Genomic DNA, 19,737 nt, shown 5'->3' on the forward strand with positions numbered 1-19,737 from the left:
GTTTCATTTTCTCTAAAAGAAAATCCTCAGTTCATTACAAACATAGCATCAAAATAAAAGAACACGAGAAATTATAAACTAAACAGAAAGAAAAGATTATGAAAAACCTGAGTCGAAACCCTCGTTGAAGCTTCCCGCGTAGAACTGTCGAAAACCGAAGAAAAACCTAAGAAAAGTCGAAGAAGAGGTCTTGATATTAAAAAATGAAGAAGAGAACTTCTATTCATAGTAAGAAATCAAAGAAAAATATGTGGTCTCGAATTCTGTGCCCAGATCGAGATATGGGCTTCTTGGATCGCGATCTGGCAGCCTAGGAAACTGTGCACCGCCTTGCCAGATCGCGATACGGGGATGGTGGATCGCGATCTGGTTCTTGACCAAAAAACCTTATGTAAGAACCCCCAGATCGGAATAAAACAAAGTGGATCGCGATCTGGGTCCTAATCAAAAAAGTTTCTGTGAGACACACAGATCGTGATACAGGAAAGTGGATCGCGATATGGCTGCTGCGTAAACTTCAAACCCTGTTTTGACCCTTTTGTAGCCCGAATTTGACAATTGTACATTTCAAAAACGTTGTAGATATTGAAATTAGATTTCTAATAAAGCTTGAATCAGCTCAATCGGAGGTTGTATGCAAAAGTTATGCGTGAAATACCAAACGCTGCCACAATCCGCAAGAATGCACTTTTGCACGTGTTTGGTTTGATTTTCGGCTTCGCTTCCAAAATCGTTTCGGACCGGCAAAAATATAAATAAAACAAAAATAACATAATATATACAAATAAAGGCGAAAACTCGAACGAACAAAGACCAAAACTCGACGAATTGATAAGTGCAAATCATGCAAAATGAACACTTATCAATAATAAGGTAGTACTTTGCAGACTGAATTTTGGAATGTTTTGCACTTTACCACCTTAGTAAAAAAAATATTGCATGATTGTATCTGAACTCGTTTTCTTGTATCATGTTGCCATATATGGCTGATTTCAGGCTAAATTTGTTGGAATCTGATGTACGCCCATTGCACATGCCTAATAGAAGAGCTTTTGTCTTTTGATCTAAACTCAATTGATTGAATTAAATCAATAAATGCATCACACACCAATTATAAACAATTCTTTTTATCATGAAGTCACCTCTCACCTTATTTAATCAAACTATATGCACTAGCAATAAACAAATTTTTTTTTTTTTTGACAAAAGAGATTTTATTAACCCAAAACAGCAAGAGAGAATGGGAGGACATGGCCCTCGCCACCACTATGACATAGAGTCGAAACAACGGTATGTGCAAGCGCATTGCCCAAACGTTTAACTAAACAAATATTAGAAACTTGAAAAGAGCGAACTAAACCAAGATATTCCTTAATAATTGCCCCTATGAGGAAAGTGAACATATCTTTATCTTATAATGCTGTCATAACCCCAATGTTGTCCCCTTCGGAGCTAACTGCATTCCATCATTTGTTCGCCGGCATCCGCACAGCTTGAAGACCAACAACTGCTTCTTCAACCGCAATTGCAGGTCGACCCCCTACCGACGAACCATCCATCCCAAGTATGAGCCACTAGCATCACGAGCTACCATTGAGATAACATAGAATCATTACCATACAGGAAAACTAGCGTCGATATTAAATCTTAATAACTCCGGCTGGTGGCTGACTTCAAATGATTGGATGAGGTTGATGCTTGTCTTTGGGATAATATTTTCCGAGCCTGAGTGAAAAATCCTAGGTAGGAGGTGCTCCAACTAGTGATGTCATGAGCTGGCATCGCCTTCTCACCATGAATAATACAGTTTCCGTTGTCCCATCACCTAAATGAACCTATCCGGGCTCAAGTTAGATTGTAGAGACTCAAACCACGACCAAACCGAACCAAATTCCTCTCCCGCTGGACAACTGAATGGTGCATTCAACCAAATATCCTTAACAAGGATGCATTCCTTTAATGCATGAATAGTGGTTTGATCTCCTGCTTGCAACCGAAGCAATAAATATTTGTAGCTGTTGAATTTTGAATGCCTATGGATATCTACTCATCTGTTGAGACAGACTACTTGTTACGACATTAGGTGACGTAACAGAATTGTTGTGTTGTCACAGTAATAAATCTACGAAAAGCAGAATAAAGAACACAACAATTTAATGTGGTTCGGATACAAACGTACCCTACATCCACGAGGACTTGCAAAACTAGTTCAGATTTATGTGTACATTAATAGGACTTAATAAAACACTAAAGACTCCCTCTTTATGTGATACGCCGTTCTTGCACACGACTCGAACTTGTTGATAATCAAAGCAATTCCTCCATCCGCACTCTTGGACTTCCTCCAATGTTGAACTTCCTTCAAACGGCGGATCGACGATCTTCTTTATGGCCTGGTAGAAGAAACCTGTTATGTTGCCACACCTGCCGTGCAGACAGGGCTGCAGCACGGGCTGCACCCTTCAAAGCCTTTATGCTGGGATTTTTCTTTGTAAAGCTCCATTGGACTCATATGAGGTTGAGGGCCTTATATAGGCACGAAATCTCCACCCTAAACCTAACTTGGGCCCTAAGAAATCGATTTAACTAGGTAATAGAATCCTAGTCGATTTCTACTTCTATTCTAGATAAATACAAAAGATACCTAACTAGAATACAATACATGGAAATAAATCTAAGTCCTAATAACAATATTACAAAAATAGGACTCTAATTAATTCCAAAATAAACTTGGAAAACAAATCTTTGCCAATCTTTAATTTCCACGTATGGCGGATTTCTTCAATCTTCACAAATAGAAATCTCGTGCCAACAAAGCCAACAACGTTTTCCCTTTGCTATTTCTCGTTCACAAGAAGCCTCGAAAAATGTTTGGTTCTGTATTACGTTCACTTTTATTCTTTCTCGGAAACGAATTTGTATTTGTTTAGCTTTTCAAAAAAAAAAAAAAATAATACACTAAAAAAATTTGACTTCTACAGCAAAAAAACATCTCACCAAAAAACAAACAAACATCAATTTATTTTTCAAATTCGTTTTTCAAAATACATTTTTTTTCAAACAAGTATAAACATGATTTGACTACGACGGTGTAGTTTGTTTAATCTCAAATTATAAACATACATTACTTTCATTTTCAAATTCTCTCAAAACATATTTCCCCAATATAAAATAAAAATAACTTCCAAAACCATTCCAAACATTTAGGCTATGTTTGTTACGGTTTTCAAATTCTTTCCACACTTTCCCCAAAATGAAAATTATCTTTCTACACTATTTTCAAAAACTTTCCCCAAAACAAATTCAAATATTTCTCTCTCTAACAAATATGATTTGACCGCTACAGTGAAAATTGTCTTCACTAAAATACAAAATCAAATCACTTTATCTTTTAAATTCTTCTTCCAAAATACATTTTTCCAACACCTTTCAGACATGATTTGACTTGCTATAGTACAAATTGTCTCCTCCCAAAACACAAACAAACTTTATTTAATTTTCAAATTCTTCTCCCACAACATCTTTCCCCAAAATAAAATGGAAATGGAAGCCGAAAAGCTTACCAAACACAGCCTTAGTTTATTTTTTTTTTCTTTTTTTTTCGTTTTTTTAAAATTTTTACCTTTGCCCGTTTCTTCGTCCCATTCACAAAACAATTCGAAACTTTTTTGTAATTTTAGAACTTGTGTGATTTACAAAATTCCATAATGTTCGAAACCTTTTGAAATCGGAATGAATTTCTAATTTAAAAAAAAAAAAAAGTTGGAATTAAAAGTAGTTTTATTCTTATGGAAAAGAAAAATTAAATTTGTTTTCTAGAAAAGGCTATTTACGATTGGACATAGAGCGTGACATTCACGTGCTGCACATCCCCATTAAAAGCTCCCTCGCTCCATGCTTTCATTTGAAATCAACAGCTCTGAAATTTTGAAGTAGATGGAAACGGAACAAGAACAATTGACAGAAGAACAACGCAAACGAGCCGAATCAAACCGGGCCGCGGCCCTAGCCAAGCGGAAGGCAATCCTCTCCGCCGCCGATCAAAAGAACGATTGCTGGGAACTTTTCAAATGCCGCAAGATTTCTTCGACCGCCACCGCCAATTTCCCCGTACCCAAACAGCCAATTACCGCCGAATCAACTGGAACAGCCCCAAAACCGGAGAAATTCCGGGCCCGAATCGAAATATGCTCGCCCGATTCGTTTTCCATCACCCCTGTTGCTGTTGAGGGTTTTGTGTTCCCTGGGGTGGATGTTTGCTTTCAAAGGCTTAGCGATTGCCTCTCCAATGTAAGTAATTTTTGTTTGTTTTGTTTGTTTGCTTTTCGGGACATTCCTAAAATAGGATATGAAAATGTAGATTGAGTGAAATTGGGGTTTCTTAAAGAACAACTTCAAATTTGAGGGAAATTTAGTACACACTAGTAAAGTAGTACATAAACAAAAAAAAAAAAAAAAGAGAAGGTATGCAAAAACGAATGATGATAAAATACTGAAGGGATTTTTATTTTATTTTCTGTATTTAGTCTTGTTCCTGGGATAATGCAGACCAAAAATCCTAAATCATTTTATTTCCCTTTCAAAATTTGAAAGGGATGGTTTATGGTTATGAATTATGATACTTCACCCTAGTTCGTTATGGTTCATTAAAGCTCTTCTTTCTGTTAAAATATTTCTTGGGACAACTTTGTTTTCCATTTGAACGTAAAAACAGGCAAATTCTATCGCAAGTACGATATATCCGACCCTTGATGTGTTTATGTTACTATTATTTTATGTGTAAAACTACATTCCATTTTGTATTTAGTTGGTTGATCAGTATGCACTCCATTTTTTCTCTTTTGTTAGGTTGAGTTATTACACTACACCCAGATCACTGGGGGCGGTAATGCCGGTGTCTACAAGCTTGGCGAATATCAATCAGTCCTAAAGTCCATAAAGAATTGTAAGGGCATTGAATGTGACGAAATACCTTGGGGAACCTTTAATGTTGTGCAGAGATTTTCACCTTCGTTCATTGCTGGAAAATGGATACCTTGCAGGCCTGAACATGTAACTGATGAGAAAGTTAATGAGTTGATGGCCGAGCTGCCCAAAACTTTGCTAGATGCTTTGTTACCTTTTCAACTTGATGGTGTTCGTTTTGGGCTGAGGAGGGGTGGTCGGTGTCTCATAGCAGATGAAATGGGACTTGGGAAAACCATACAGGTACGGATGGAATTTTGAATTTCGTAGAATTTAAATATCATTTTTAAGGGTCGTATGCTATGGACAGTGATCCTTCTTCGTTTCTTCTCTCCGTGACTATTTGTACTCGTACATGTTTTACAAATGAGAAACGTTTACATCTGTCAAAATCAATATGAAAAGTTATGTTGCATTATCTTGGATGGAAGCTTCTTTCAATGGCTATAGAGTTGCATCACCAAATCGGTGACATTATGGTTTCAATATAGGCTATTGCATGCAAGCTGGTTTCATTGAGTGGGATTATATTGAAGTTGCTACCGCCATAGTTGTCAAAACTGAAAGTGTGAGAGAAGCAGAAAAAGAAAGTGCACTGCTAAAAAGTATGATAAAAAAATTAGAGCTGTTAAAAAGTATCTTAAACAAAAGGCACCAAGATTTGCAGTTGCAGGACTTCTTTGGGTGTAAAAACTACATAAACTCCATTGATGTTCTCAAGAAAATCCATAAGATATAGTTGCAATTTTTTCTTATTTGGTTCTATTTGATTACCCTCACTGAAATTTATGTTGGGTGCATCTCCTAATTTTGCTAGAGAAAAATGCAAGGTGTATTGTAGTTACAATAGATGCTCTATTTCGTAAAAAATGACTTATAAATAGCTTTTAGAGCTGATTCTTTCTTTAGAAGGAAAGAATTGAAATATACATAGTGTTGAAAAAGTAGGTCAAAATGTTGAGTTCTATTTGTTAGGTGTAGAAAGCCACGACAACATCTGACTTCGTGTTACATTTTGAACTTATTGCTACAAAATCTTTCTTGATCAAAGGATTTCTTAACTAATCACACTCCTCGGATTTAATAGGCTATTGCACTGGCTGGCTGTTTCATGAAGGAAGGTTCTATACTTGTTGTTTGCCCAGCTATTTTGCGATATTCATGGGCAGAAGAACTGGAGCGCTGGTTTCCTTTCTGTTTGCCCTCTGATATACACCTAGGTATCTTTTCCAGAGTCAGTTGCTACTATTATTTTCCCTTTTATCTATTATTCCATCTTTGGTTAAACATATACTTGAAAGATCTTTTTGTCTTAACCAGCAAATTTTCATGACGATTGATGACTTATGGTGTTTAACTAATATAGTTTTTAACTTCAATTTTGAGTCATGTTGCCTCATTTCTTTTTTACTTGAGCCATCATGATTAATTCTTTCAAGAATGATGTGCATGGTTCTTTCACCCTCTTTCCCTTTGCAATCAAGAAAATCGAAAAAGGGAACTTGAAAAATGGCAGAGCCACTTTGACAGGCTTCATAACATTTTTTTTGTGAATATAGATAGTACGAAAAGTGCTATTTACATGTGATATGGTTAATTTCTCAAGTGTGGTTTGCACACAACTTCAGATGAACTTATTATGTAAATGAACGCACGTGCATTGCTGAAGAGTTTTTGTACCTTGACCACGTGGTCTAGGCTAGCTTATATTGATTAGTAGTCTTTAAATATACGTGAGTTGCTCTATATTTCCTTCTGCTGCATACCGTAATGTTTGTTTAAAGTTACTGCTGCTTCTGCTTTTCCCTTTCAGTTTTTGGTCATCAAGATAATCCTACACGGTTAGCTAAACGTCCAAGAATTGTGGTGATATCGTACACTATGCTTCGTCGTTTGCAGAGTAGCATTCTGGAACAAGAATGGGTCACTTTGATAGTTGATGAATCACATCATCTACACTGCACCAAAAAAACTTCAGAAAAAGATGAGGTACAAAACATTTCTATGTTTTTTTTAACTAATCACAGAGCGACATATTGAACTTGGATTGGTTTGTTTTTATTCTATTGAAATTGAGTACTAAGTTTAAGTTCTCAAAAAAGCAATTTAAAAACTAAGGTTTCTTTCACAAAGTTCATCACTTAAAACTGGGTAGCTAACCTGGTGGAATTTGGTAAATTGATCAGGGTAGTGTTGGAATGATTCAAAATTGCAACTGAATGTATTTAATTACTCAACCTAAGAAAAGGGCATGCATGGGTTCATGCATAGACATACTCATGTAAGTCTGTTAAATATGATATGATGGTATTGGACATGATTGATAATTTGAGGAGGAAATAATATGGTTAAGACATGGTGGAACTACAAAGCTGAAATTGAGAGAGGAAGAAAATTTAATACCATCTTTGGTCGGGTAGAAAGTGGAAAAGAACATAGAAAAGAGTATAATAAAGACATTTGTAAACTCTTTCATTAAATACTTGCTTTACCTCTAGCTTGTTTTTTCATCAACACTTTCTCCTTATTTCAGATTTAATATCGACGAGAGGTAAAAAATTAACCATTTCAAATTTAGGCTGGAAAGTACTTTTTTCTCTCTTTAACTTCCTCAACATGGACTGGGTATCGATCCAACTGATTGTTGATGCCCTCAAATATTGACTTTACTGGCTTATTTAATCATACAACCCTTTGTTTATTTATTTTTTGTTGTGCTTTTTGTCTTTCTTCATGCCAATAATATTTCAGATTTAGATTCCCGCTTCAAGATTTTTTATATATTAAACCTGATTGCATTAGCCAATCAACACTTAGAAGCTTTTCATTTTTTACAGCTAAAAGCTGTACTTGACTTGTCTACGAAGGTGAAGCATCTTATTCTACTATCAGGAACTCCCTCTTTGTCAAGGTTGTTGAATCAACTTACTTTTTAATTTATATAAGCTGTACAGTAATCTCGTTTCTCATTTTTACAGCAACTTTGAATTTTTTATTTTAACTTTCTCCTAGAATTCTGTCAAATTTGTGTCAGCCATACTAACATCAAAATGAATGCTAATATTGGGTTAAATGTTCTCCTAGGTGATAATAGGCCTTATGACATTTTTCATCAGGTAAATATTTTATGGTAAGTGGTTCAGAATTTTTGTAGAGCTGATCTGTCAATACCTTCCCAGTTTTATTGGAAATGCTAAGGTCTTAATGACGCAGGCCTGGTTTGCTTGGGCAGACCAAATACGAGTTTGCAAAAACGTACTGCTGCATCAAACTTATCCGGGGTTGTCAAGGGAAAATTTTCCAGGTAATTGTTGACACTTGAAGCACTATTCGTTTTTTCTTTAAAAGGTAGAAGAACCATAAGTTTTTTATCTGGTTTCTATCTTGATCGATAACTGTCTTAAAAAGTAGGCCCAGTTAATGTGGATTTACTGATATTCTTTTCCATCTAACTTTTGTCTGTTCCCTAATTTATTCATTTGCTGATCTGTGGCTATGCTCCTTTCTGAAATTTTCCACTTCGTACATTTACATGAAGTGCTACTCTTCAAATGTGTTGTTATGACTCCTTTGTAGGATTTCTCGAGAGGAACACGCTTGGAGGAATTAAACGTTTTACTGAAGCAAACTGTTATGGTAAGATTTGAGTATTTGTTTTCTTCTTTTTCGAGTGTTAAAAAACTCATGCACTTTTTTGTTATGTTATTGAATCTGGCTTCACTGGAGTACCACTACAGATCTCCTACCGATGATTGTTATCGAAATAATTGTTTTGAAAGTTTGACACTTGGAACCCGAAATATAGCTATAGGATCGCGCTAGTTACTTACTTTCTGATGCTCTATAATTTGTCTATTTGATTGACAAACTAAAGAAAAAATCATAGTAATATTCTTAGATCTCACAATGTGCCATTGAAATAGATTTGTGATTTGATGGCAATCTGTTCAAATATGTATACTTTCTTCTCATAATGTTCAATTTTCCTCCGCTGGCTTTTCTAAATTGATTCTCTTTGCTGATATTGAATTGTTTGTGATACCACAGATAAGACGCCTGAAGGAGCATGTGTTGCTGCAGCTACCACCCAAACGTCGGCAAATAATAAAATTAGTTTTGAAGAGATCAGATATTAATTATGCTATGGCGACTCTCGGTCTTGAGAATCTTGATGCTTCTGTAGACAGCGATGCTGAAAATGAACCTCTTAATGTTTCGGATGAAGATCAAGGTATGCTTTGATATGTATTAAACGCATATTCCGCGGTTACCAACGCTGGCTGTTAACATGTATTAGATGCCCGTCATCTATAACCCAATATATTTTACATTAGCTGAATACACAGCCCAATTTATTGCCATCTCATCCCTCATGATCAGCAATTAAACTAGAATTCTTTTTCCATCTGTTTTTTTTTAACTTCAACAAGCATGGCGTTTAATTTTGCATCTTTACAATCAATCCAAATACACTGCTAAAATTTGACCTCAATTAACCGTGCTATAGCAGTACCGGTAGTTCTTATTCCACCCAATACTTAATGATAATCAGATAATATTGATTTTTTGGTTTTTTTAATATTATGCTAAGATCTTCTCTATCTTATACAATAGAAACATCCAACATGATCTTGGTTCATTCTAGCCAAGTCTTGGTAGCTGATAGAGGGTCTGTCAGTTTCAGTTCTTAAGTTGTTGTGTAACTAACTAATTATAGTTTGGTTCTCTGAATACTGGAAAAAGGGTAATTTAAATGTCAAGGTCCTTTCATTGTGGCCCATTTTTTTGTTTCTTTTCTTTTTTTCCTTTTATTAATATTCAAGTGGGAGATTGATTTGTATTAAACTGGATTTGCTGATTTTGTAAATACAGTCTCCGTATTGTTTTTCATTTTCTGTTCTGGTGATTTAAAACAAGCAAAAGATAACGAGTCATCCTTTGTTGCCCACTGAGATATTATTGTGCTTTCCTTAAATAATGCTGCACTTGGAGAAGTCAATGTAGTTTGCTACGACGTGTTGTAAAAAAAATTCATCTGCTTCACTGATACTTAAGGCTTCTTCTTTGGAGCTTTTTGATTTGAAAACTAATCTCTTGGATATGTTCTGATTTCATGTTAGTCCGACAAATTATTTATATGTGACTTTAGCTACTACCTTAGCCCCATTGTCCTAGTCCTGATTGATCTTGATCTCTTACAAATGACAAAAACGAGGATCCGGGTAAATTTGGAAAGATTGAAGTTGGAGATATAAATATTAAATGATTAACGTCACTAACAGCTTAAGCTTTTAAATTAGGTGGTCATTCATTCAACAACTGAAAAAGGACTAAGTTTATCAAGCTTTACCATTATCTGGTTTTGCCGTAGTTCTTTGGATTTTTGATGGTTAATACGCATAAGGACATTCTCTTAGTATATAATACTAGATAGAATGAAGTTGGACACATGTTTGGAGCATTTGATTTGTTAATACATGTGGAGAAAGAAAGCATTCAACTTATAGAGGTTGCATTGTAGCATACGGTAGACTGAAATTGTTGGTTCTTTTTTCAATGTAGATAAAGAAGACATGAATAAGAAATTGTCAGAAAAGCTCTCAGCTCTTGGTTTAGCTAAACTACCCGGATTCTTTGAGTGGCTATCTATACATCCTATTATGGTGGAGGCAGATGAAGATGAAGATGGAACCACAAAAAAGAGTTCTAGTTCCCACAAAATGATCATATTTGCTTATCATCATAAGGTGCTTGATGGGGTGCAGGTAATAATTACCTTCGTTTTTATTTTGACATGTGCCTCATGCCTTTCTCCCTTAATATGTTATCTGATGCTTGCTTGCAGAGTTAAAGAATGGTTTCATTATCAAATTCTAATTTTTTATATTGGTAACATTTTGGCCATGTAGAGATATATAACAAAAGATGGTATCACACTCTTTATTTACCCCCTTGTCTGTGCCTTTTTGTATTTTTGATTTGCTTGACGTGTAGTTGTCATTCAACTGGCAGATGAAATTTTTGTACTGCTTTCACCCTTTTTCGGCTTATATTTTCTTTTGTCCTTGCCACCTCTCAAATTCTCAGAATACCATTGTTGATATATAAAGGGTATCAAGTATTTCTGATCGTATCATAAACAAGCAATGTGAATGACATTTACATAAGTAACTTGATCTTATGGTTCCATGCAACACTTTTGTTAATTTGGAAAACTGTCAACACATCCCCACAATTTCATTAGCAACTTACTTTCTTGCTTGAGCTAATGAGGGAGTGCTGGCGATTTGTAGACGGGATATTGTTCACATATGTCAGTAGTTGATACTTTCGCTAAGAAGCTTGGGACATCACATTACCCATATACGATATTAGTGTGAATCGGAGGTTTATTTAGCAAACCTGTTTGCTAAGATTTAAATATTGACCTGATAAGGAAAATAGCTCTGTGGTTCTCTATTCCATTTGGTGGTTCAGTAATATGAATGAATATACAGTTGTCCTAGTTTGATGTGAAATTTCATCTGTCACCTGTTATTATCATGAGATGCTATATACTGATATGAATCATATGATGCATTGCTGCACTCAATGTGAAAAAAAATATCAACAATTTAGCAGACAACCCTCAACATGATTGGCTGGTGATAGATCTCCATGTGATTATATATTTTATCTCTGCTAGTACTCGCCATCATCTTATGATATTGCACATGAGTTTATGTGTACTCACTAATCACTATCATATTTTTGCCATTACACAGGCATATCTATGTGAGAAAGGAATTCAGTTTGTTCGCATTGATTGCACCATAAATGGTAACGATAGGCAGTCAGCTATCCAGTCCTTCCAATCATCAAACGAGGTTTGCTTATGTTCTTTTCTTTGTCATTCCTGACTATTTATCTACTCTAGTCCTATTATGGTCTTTATTTCGTTCTCCTAATAATAAAATGGAACAGGTTACGATGTTTTGTTTCTAGTGTTTTGACTGCTTCTCAATTCTAATGCCATTTATCTACTTACTGAAGCCTCCCATAATGTTATTTTTTTATTCGGAACCAACAGAAGATAAGACCAAAAGTTCTCTTTTTCACATTCAATCTTCCACAACTAAGAAACTCGTCGAACTTTTTATCAGGTTAAAATTGCATTGATTGGTATTCGTGCCGGAAGCTCTGGGCTTAACCTAACATCAGCAGACAATGTTGTGTTCCTTGAGCTACCTACGAGACCTGGTGATATTCAGCAGGTGCCTATTATTTACTATTTTTTATCTTGTCTGAATTTGAAGCTCAACTATCATCGTACCTAGCTAACTACGAATAATAATTAGAGTTTCCTTTAATGCGGACTTTAATAATTAAAGTTAATTTTCAGTCATGTTACCATGCATTTTTGTTTTTACAAGTTTTTATGGATTTCCTCGAGAGGTGTTTCTGGAGTTGGTTAACATTACTCAGAAGTTCTGCCTGTACCATACTAAAAAGTGGAATGTCAAATCTACTTGATCTTATCAATATATATTGTGTTGGTAGCCAAATTATTAACAAGAGCTTTTGTTTTTTAATGAAAAAATATGTGCATCTGCTTTAGATCAATCATCGGCTAATTCTGAACAGCAAGATTTCACTTTTTTTTTTTCAGTAAATGAAGTTCACCACCTCCTGTACTTTATATAGTTGCAGCTTTTTTCTACCAAGTGATATATTCTCCACTTCTGTTTTTATGGTGGGGACTATCACGATGGACCATGTTTTCAGCATGTCCTGGACTGCTCATTACGAATTTTCTTTTGCAAGATCTAATTAGCGTGTTAACTAACTTTTGTGATATGTTTGCTGGTACATTTAGTGATGTGGCAAAAATGATTTATTGGTTGCATAATATAAGTTTGAGACAAAGATGGTGTTATTTGATTTGTGCGACTGGTAACTGAATATTTGGATTTGTCATTTTTCTAGGATTTGATTGCAGTTTGCTTGTTTTTAGATCTGACTTCAGGATTTAGATCTTGAGAAGGTTGGAATATCACATGCTCTGAATGTTTTGCCTTTTTTAGAATTCCATATGACTTATAGGGGAGTTATTATGACTATCTTCATACCTTTAGAATCTCAGAGTGCATGATTCACATACTTTTAGGACTTATCGATATATATGTATGTTAACAATGTTTGTATACTACACGATGCTTATACTTTCTATAACATCTTCAGGCTGAAGATCGAGCTCACAGGCATGGGCAAAAGAGACCCGTGAACATATATATTTTCTGCGCAAAGGTACCTGTTTTAAGATACGATATATAAGTTGGTTATTTTCCTAATAATTTCTCAAGAATCTCCTTGTCCAGCACTGACATCATTTCTCTTCTACCTTTCTTGGTAAATATCCAGGATACTTCAGATGAGTTACAGTGGCAGAGGCTTAACAAAAGTTTGCTTCGTGTTTCTTCTACTGTTAATGGGAAGTATGATGCGATAAAGGAAATAAAGGTATCGTTTTTAAAGTAATTATATTACTTCTAGGATGTAAAATTTTTAAATAATCGAGCTTATTGCTCTTAAACGGAATAAGACTGTTGACTTTTTCTGCAAAATGCTAGTTTTAGCATTGGGCAACAAAAAATTCCTAACAAGATTATCGTAGCCAGAAATCTAAGGCATAGCACCTGAATTCTGACATCCAACTATCTGTTCATCAAATGCTATGAGAAGCTCCTCATCTGATTGACACAATCATTTTGGGTGTACTATTATTTTCTCTCACTATGTTAACCACTGATTTTTTGCAATTGAATAGTTATCGCCTATTTTCATAGTTGCATTGCTTCCATTGTGTCATCATTCATTTGAAGAACAGTTCACCAAGCATACATCATGTAACACCAGCCGCATTGCTCACTTAGTCTTAGGCACTCTTTCATTCTTCTTCAAAACATCCTTTTATTTTCCTTTGTTGAAGTGTGATTAAACTTCTAAAATAGTCTTGAGTGTCGAGTGAGGAATCCACACATTTTAAAATCCTTGCTTTCTGTATTACAATGCTCTTTTGTCTTTAAAGATTTAAATTTAGGATTATGTTCTCTTTTTTTCTTTTCTGAGAACTTGTTCTATGTTTGTGTATTGCTGCTCAATGATTCTAGGTCGAGAGTGTTTCTTATCTTGACGGCACCAAGAATACAAGTGAGAAGAACAAGCCATTAGTGAAATCTCAAAACTCTTGTGTGGATGATGAGACACAGCTTCCAGGGGTGTCTTGTGAAACAAGTGTAAAGGAGAACAAGGTTGATGGTGAACCACACAAGAGTGAAGCAACATTAAACGGAGATGGATGTGTCAACGAAGTTGAATTTGAAGTGGAAAACTCTATCCAGTCAACCGCTCTTCGGTTTGAGGTAGACCACTAGTTTTTTCTTAAGTTGGTTGCTGCCGTTGTTGCATCCCTTTTTTTCTTTTTATTAAATTGATTCCTTTTCAAGAAAACTGAACATATTGGTCAGTGACATAGTAAAAACAATGAAATCTAGTTAACAGAAATGGTATATATCTGGAAGGTGGAATTATCTGAAAGTGATAATGAGATTCTTAGAGAGGTTGGTCGAAGAAGCAACTCATAATACTATACATGGAAGAAAATTGTGATTGTTTCTAGGTTCAACCATCACGGTTTTACAAGTGAAAATATTAAGTTTAATTGTTTAGGTTTCAAGAACTTGGAAGGTTTCCAACTTTTGATATAAACTGTTGGCAAAGTGTATAACTGGGGTTATTTATCAGACCAGCTGGTTTTGGTTATCGAGAAGTACATATTTACAAACTAGGTAAACGCCCATGGACAATGCAAATTGTACCGACAATTTTCTTGTGTAATCCAGTGATCGACTCCATCTCCTAAGATCCTCATGTTGTAGGGCAATTTGTTTAAATCCTTAAATTTTGGATATGGAATATAGTTATCTCGGTTGATGAATTTTTGAGAAAGATTCCAGTTCCGTAATTATGCTAATTGTTGATTGAGATGATCATACTTCTAGTCATAATTGTTTGAATCATCAAAGTTTGTGGACAGAAATTTAATGTCCTATAATGGAGGGTACTTGAGTCCAGTTAACCTATATGCTCCTTAGCCTTACGGTATGTGTACCTATTTGTGGTTCCAGTTTGTGGATTGATTTGCAAATATCCAACTTCAGTTTGATACGAAGTGAACGTATAGTATTTACTTTCATTGCCATCCTTAACCACAATGTATTGTCCTCCAGATGTTGGTGGTAACAGTTAAAGGAAATCACTTTTTTAATACATTCACTTTCATACCTTAAGCGTAGAGGTCGTATTTGTCCCACATCGCCACTTTGCTGGACCCATATAATGTATTTATGTGGAATAAACACCCTCTCTCTCCTTGAGCTATCTTTTGGAGATGAGTTCTGCCCAATATTGTATTTATTAGTAAGGATTTCTTCCTAAAGTTCTTTTTGTACTCAGGTGAGCCAGCATACTGGAAGGATTCACTTGTATTCTTGCACCCCAGGAACAAATTCAAGACCACAACCACTTTTTAAGAATTTTAGGCAAGAGGAAGTCGAGTGCCATCAACTTGGAGAGGAAAAAGAGAAAACGCGTAACAAATCAACAGACGATAGTTCAGTATATATCGGAGCTCTAATGTCTTTCATCAATGAATGGAAAGAGCTCCGCCCTATTGAGAAGAGGAAACTGATCAACAAACCTTTGCAACTTCCACTTTCTTATGAGCTATGCTATTTGAATGAAAGTCTTAACCATGATAATGGGGTATGTATATTACAGAGTATTATTGTATGCGAGTTTTATTGAAATCAATTTATTTTAAGTATGTCGGACCCTTCTAGATGTTTGTTAACACGATTCTATTTCTAATTTTCCCAGGGATTGCTAAAGGGTGGAAGTAAAAGACGTAAGACACCTTTGGCTGAGATTAGCCATCCATTACCATCAAATGCTGTTTGGAAAAAAATAAATCTCGTTGGTAGTCGTTCTCAAAAAGAGAAACTTTACACCCAAGGTTGGTCCGACATGGATGAACCTCTCTGCAAGCTCTGTCAGACTCCTTGCAAGTAAGTCTGATTAACTCATCCATTTTTTTTTTCCTGGAGAAACATTGCACAGGTTACCAATTAAATCTCTCTTATTGCAGGGGAAACAATGCGAAGATACCTCAGTTCTTTGAGGACCTTTTCTGTAGTATGGATTGCTTTGGAGAATATCGCTCACGAACTAGTAATAGATTTCTTCGCGAGGTTTGAACTTGGTGCACTTACTACTTCTTAGATGATATAAATATTTTGTCACCCGAGACATTTCTGAATTATAGTTTGCTGAGACTAACTTAAAGGAGCTTGCAGGAGCTCTTCCAAATTGAACATGGCATTTGCACAAATTGCCAATTAAACTGTCATCAACTTGTGAAGCACTTACGAGTTCTATCACTTGAGAAACGGCAGGCGTATATCAAGAAAGTGGCTCCAAATATAGCAAAACGTGAAAAACTGTAAGTTCACCCGTGTCTTTCTGGGACATTTGGATTTTTTAGTAAAAAAGTTGAAGCTTTGAAGAAAAGCTTGCCTTCTTGAAAACTCTTCAATTTGGTTTAAATCAGATTTTGGTATTCTGTCAATGGCTGAAACTGAAAAAAAATTGCTTGGTTCGGCCAAATCTAAAACCTATCCCATGATGGAAATGTTGGACCTGAGACCCTCCCTCCCCATCTCAAATCCACCCTTCACCACCTAAACCTAAAACTTGAATGTCAAATGGATTGAATCCGCCAACCTGCTTCATATTGCTATTTGACAAAGTTCATATTTTCTGGGGATGTGCAACTGGTAAGACTACAATTGTGGTAAATCAACAATCTGATGTTGCCAAAATTTCATACTAAATATTTTACTTTGGTTCTTTTGGAAATAACAAATACTGAAAATCGTAGAAATTTATAATTATAATTAGATTTTTGTATATTTAGTAAGTTGTAGTGAACAAACGACAAATTATTGTATAAAATTAATATTGTATGAATGAAATTGAGCTCATTATTGTATAGAGATGGAAAATAGCCACAACAAGCCGGAGACTCACTAAAATTTTCATCATTTGGCTAAGATTTTTGATTTAGTGTTTCAGAACCAGTGTTTGAAAAAATGTAAGTACTCAAGAATGCCTTGGTTAAGAATGTGACAGATGTTTTAGACAGAAATTGGAGAAGTTGATACTTAACATAGTGAGATACATGGGAAAAGAAAAGAAACTAATGGGTTTTGGGGTATAAAAGTCCTTGAAATAAATTTTATGAGATGTAGGGAATTAGCGTCTTTTGTATGATGCCCACATGAAATTGATGCCAGTTTATTATTTGTTGATATTTACATCGAAGGTGCTCGTAAATATCAAGGACGCAGTTGATTCTCCAGTTTGTTTGTTGATATTATTATTTTTCAATCTTCCAGTATATATTCCGAGTAGTAATGTTTGTTTGGCATATCACAGACTGGAAAAGCTTGTTAATGAACCGACAGGAGGCAATGCTTGGCATGCAGACCACATCATAGCTGTGTATAAAGGGGGAGGTATGTCAAAATCATATTGTTCAAATTTATTGATTGGTAACGTTCATACTCTTTGATGTGATGATTTCTCATGTTGGAACTGTATAGGTGAATGCAAGCTAGAAAACCTGAGGACCCTCTGTGTTGCTTGTCATGCTGATGTCACCACCGCACAATGTTCGGAGCGGCGTATTGCTCGGAAGAAGGCTAAGAAACAACTCAAAGATGCGATGAGTAAGCTCGCAAATATCAACAAGTCCAAAAAAATTGATAATGTGCTCCAGGTACTGTACCACTCTGTTCATTAGTAGAATATATGTATGTGTCTATTCAGAGTTAGAAAAAATATGTATATAATCCTATATTAGGTTAATTTAAGCAGACATTCGTTTTTGTTCCACACTTTTGGAGGAACCTTTTTCTGTAATGGAAAATAGAATAAATGTAACAAGTGTTGTCTGATCTTGATAAACTCATTGGAATTTCAGGTTCGTGATTTAGAGGTGCAAAGCAACGAAATGGATCACGATCTACTAATCGAGATTCCTGGGAGTGCATATTCGGTACCAAATGTTGATACAACCGACATGCAAAACCTTGAGCAACAAGTTATTGCCAAGTCTTCATCGGAATATAGTAGCTGCTCTGGTAGTGGTGAAACTCCAACGGTCGTTCACAATCAAGAACCGGAAAATCCCTGCGATAATCCTGTAGAAGCTGGCGCTATAAGGTGACTGAAAAACGAAATTTTTTAATTCTATCAATGAGAACTTTTTTTTTTCTGCACAGCCTGCGTGCGTATTTTGTACTCTTTGTATCCGAGAAAAGAAACTGATATTTATATATACGACTTGGTACGTTAGTATCCCAGTCGTTGTGCAACGGGACAAAAGCTGGAGTTTTGGTAAAACAAAACACTTTTTGTAGTTTTATACAAATGTTGTAGCATTTTTGTAATGAATGAACACCCCTAGTTATTCTTATTCCAATCTCTTCAATTACATGAATATAGGTCAATCTCTATTCTCTTGTACGCCTCAATCCACACCCTGCTATTTTTCTTTCATCTTGTTTCATCTTTCGGCTACTTCTTTGCTTCGTAATATGTGCTACGGCAAGTCTACATCCAACAACGGTAATGCGATAAAATCTGTAGATTCAGTTAAGTAATAGGTAGAAGGTACAAATATTATCTGATTTAGTACATATGTTCTTCGATCCGGTGTATTTATTTTAAGCTTGGATTGAGAAAATTGGCTGTTGAGAAGAATTGCTTATCTACAATTGCTATGCTTAGAAACCATCATCTGTTTCCTTTTATTTATGGGTAAATTACAAACACCCCCCGAGGTATGGTCAAATTACAAAAACACCCCTCTTGTTTGGATAATTACAACCACTCCCCTCAATTCATCAACTTTAGTGGAATCTTCGAGATTATATGGAATATTATCACTTTTGTACCCGTTTTATCCCATTCAAACTCTACGTTATGAAGCAAGATGATCATAATATGTGATTTTTAGCTTGTATATATCAGTTTGTGGTGCACCGGAAACTGTATTTTTTACACAAAAAGAGTACAAACTAGAGCACATTTCACGGAATCTACATGACTATGTTGAATTTGGCACCATAAAGGTGGAAGTCTAACAAAAAATCGTAGTTGAGGGGGTAGATGTAATTATCCAAACAAGAGGGGGTTTTTTGTAATTTGACCATACCTAGGGGGGTGTTTGTAATTTACCCTTTATTTATTTGTTTTTGTGTTACCGATTTCTCCAAATAAGTTGATGAGAAAGTAATAAGTTCTTTCATTCCCGCCTCTTGATTTTTTTAACGGGAATACAAAGATTCAAGTCGATGAACTACTATATGACTACTTTATATATATATATATATATATATATATATATATATATATATATATATATATATATATATATATATATATATATATATATATATATCACTGAGGTAACCATGTTTAAGCCATGTAAATTATCTTACTTTTAAGAAAGAATATATTTGCATTCCCTAAGTTTTCAACAACCCACACTAGTAGAAAATTTGCTTGTTACTACGAAATTGTTTGCTACGGTAAAAAGCTGCAAGAAAAGGTACATTTTACTACGAAACAATCTTGAAGTCGTAATAAATACTAGGATTTACCGTAAAC

The 19,737-nt window shown here is 35.2% G+C and overlaps 1 protein-coding gene across 2 annotated transcripts; it reads left to right on the top strand.

Annotated features, from left to right (window-relative positions):
* Nucleotides 1-3,817: 3,817 nt before the first annotated feature.
* Nucleotides 3,818-18,512, top strand: LOC105973490 (SNF2 domain-containing protein / helicase domain-containing protein / HNH endonuclease domain-containing protein). 2 transcript variants are annotated; one of them, XM_012998519.2, is made up of 22 exons: nt 3,818-4,290; nt 4,849-5,208; nt 6,053-6,185; nt 6,779-6,954; nt 7,803-7,876; nt 8,060-8,095; nt 8,179-8,269; nt 8,542-8,601; nt 9,013-9,196; nt 10,528-10,730; nt 11,730-11,831; nt 12,108-12,218; nt 13,186-13,251; nt 13,366-13,464; nt 14,115-14,366; nt 15,460-15,768; nt 15,883-16,070; nt 16,151-16,253; nt 16,359-16,504; nt 17,500-17,579; nt 17,667-17,842; nt 18,047-18,512. In XM_012998519.2, the coding sequence occupies exons 1-22, from the start codon at nt 3,937-3,939 to the stop codon at nt 18,290-18,292; spliced, it is 3,549 nt and encodes a 1,182-aa protein (XP_012853973.2). In that variant the 5' UTR covers nt 3,818-3,936; the 3' UTR covers nt 18,293-18,512. The 2 variants fall into 2 exon arrangements, with proteins under 2 accessions (XP_012853973.2, XP_088673050.1); XM_088816924.1 differs by having other exon boundaries at nt 8,060-8,081; nt 8,198-8,269.
* Nucleotides 18,513-19,737: the final 1,225 nt, after the last annotated feature.

Source organism: Erythranthe guttata, chromosome 4, assembly GCF_056151865.1.
Source record: "Erythranthe guttata isolate IM_541 chromosome 4, IM_541, whole genome shotgun sequence".
NCBI classification, from domain to species: Eukaryota; Viridiplantae; Streptophyta; class Magnoliopsida; order Lamiales; family Phrymaceae; genus Erythranthe; species Erythranthe guttata.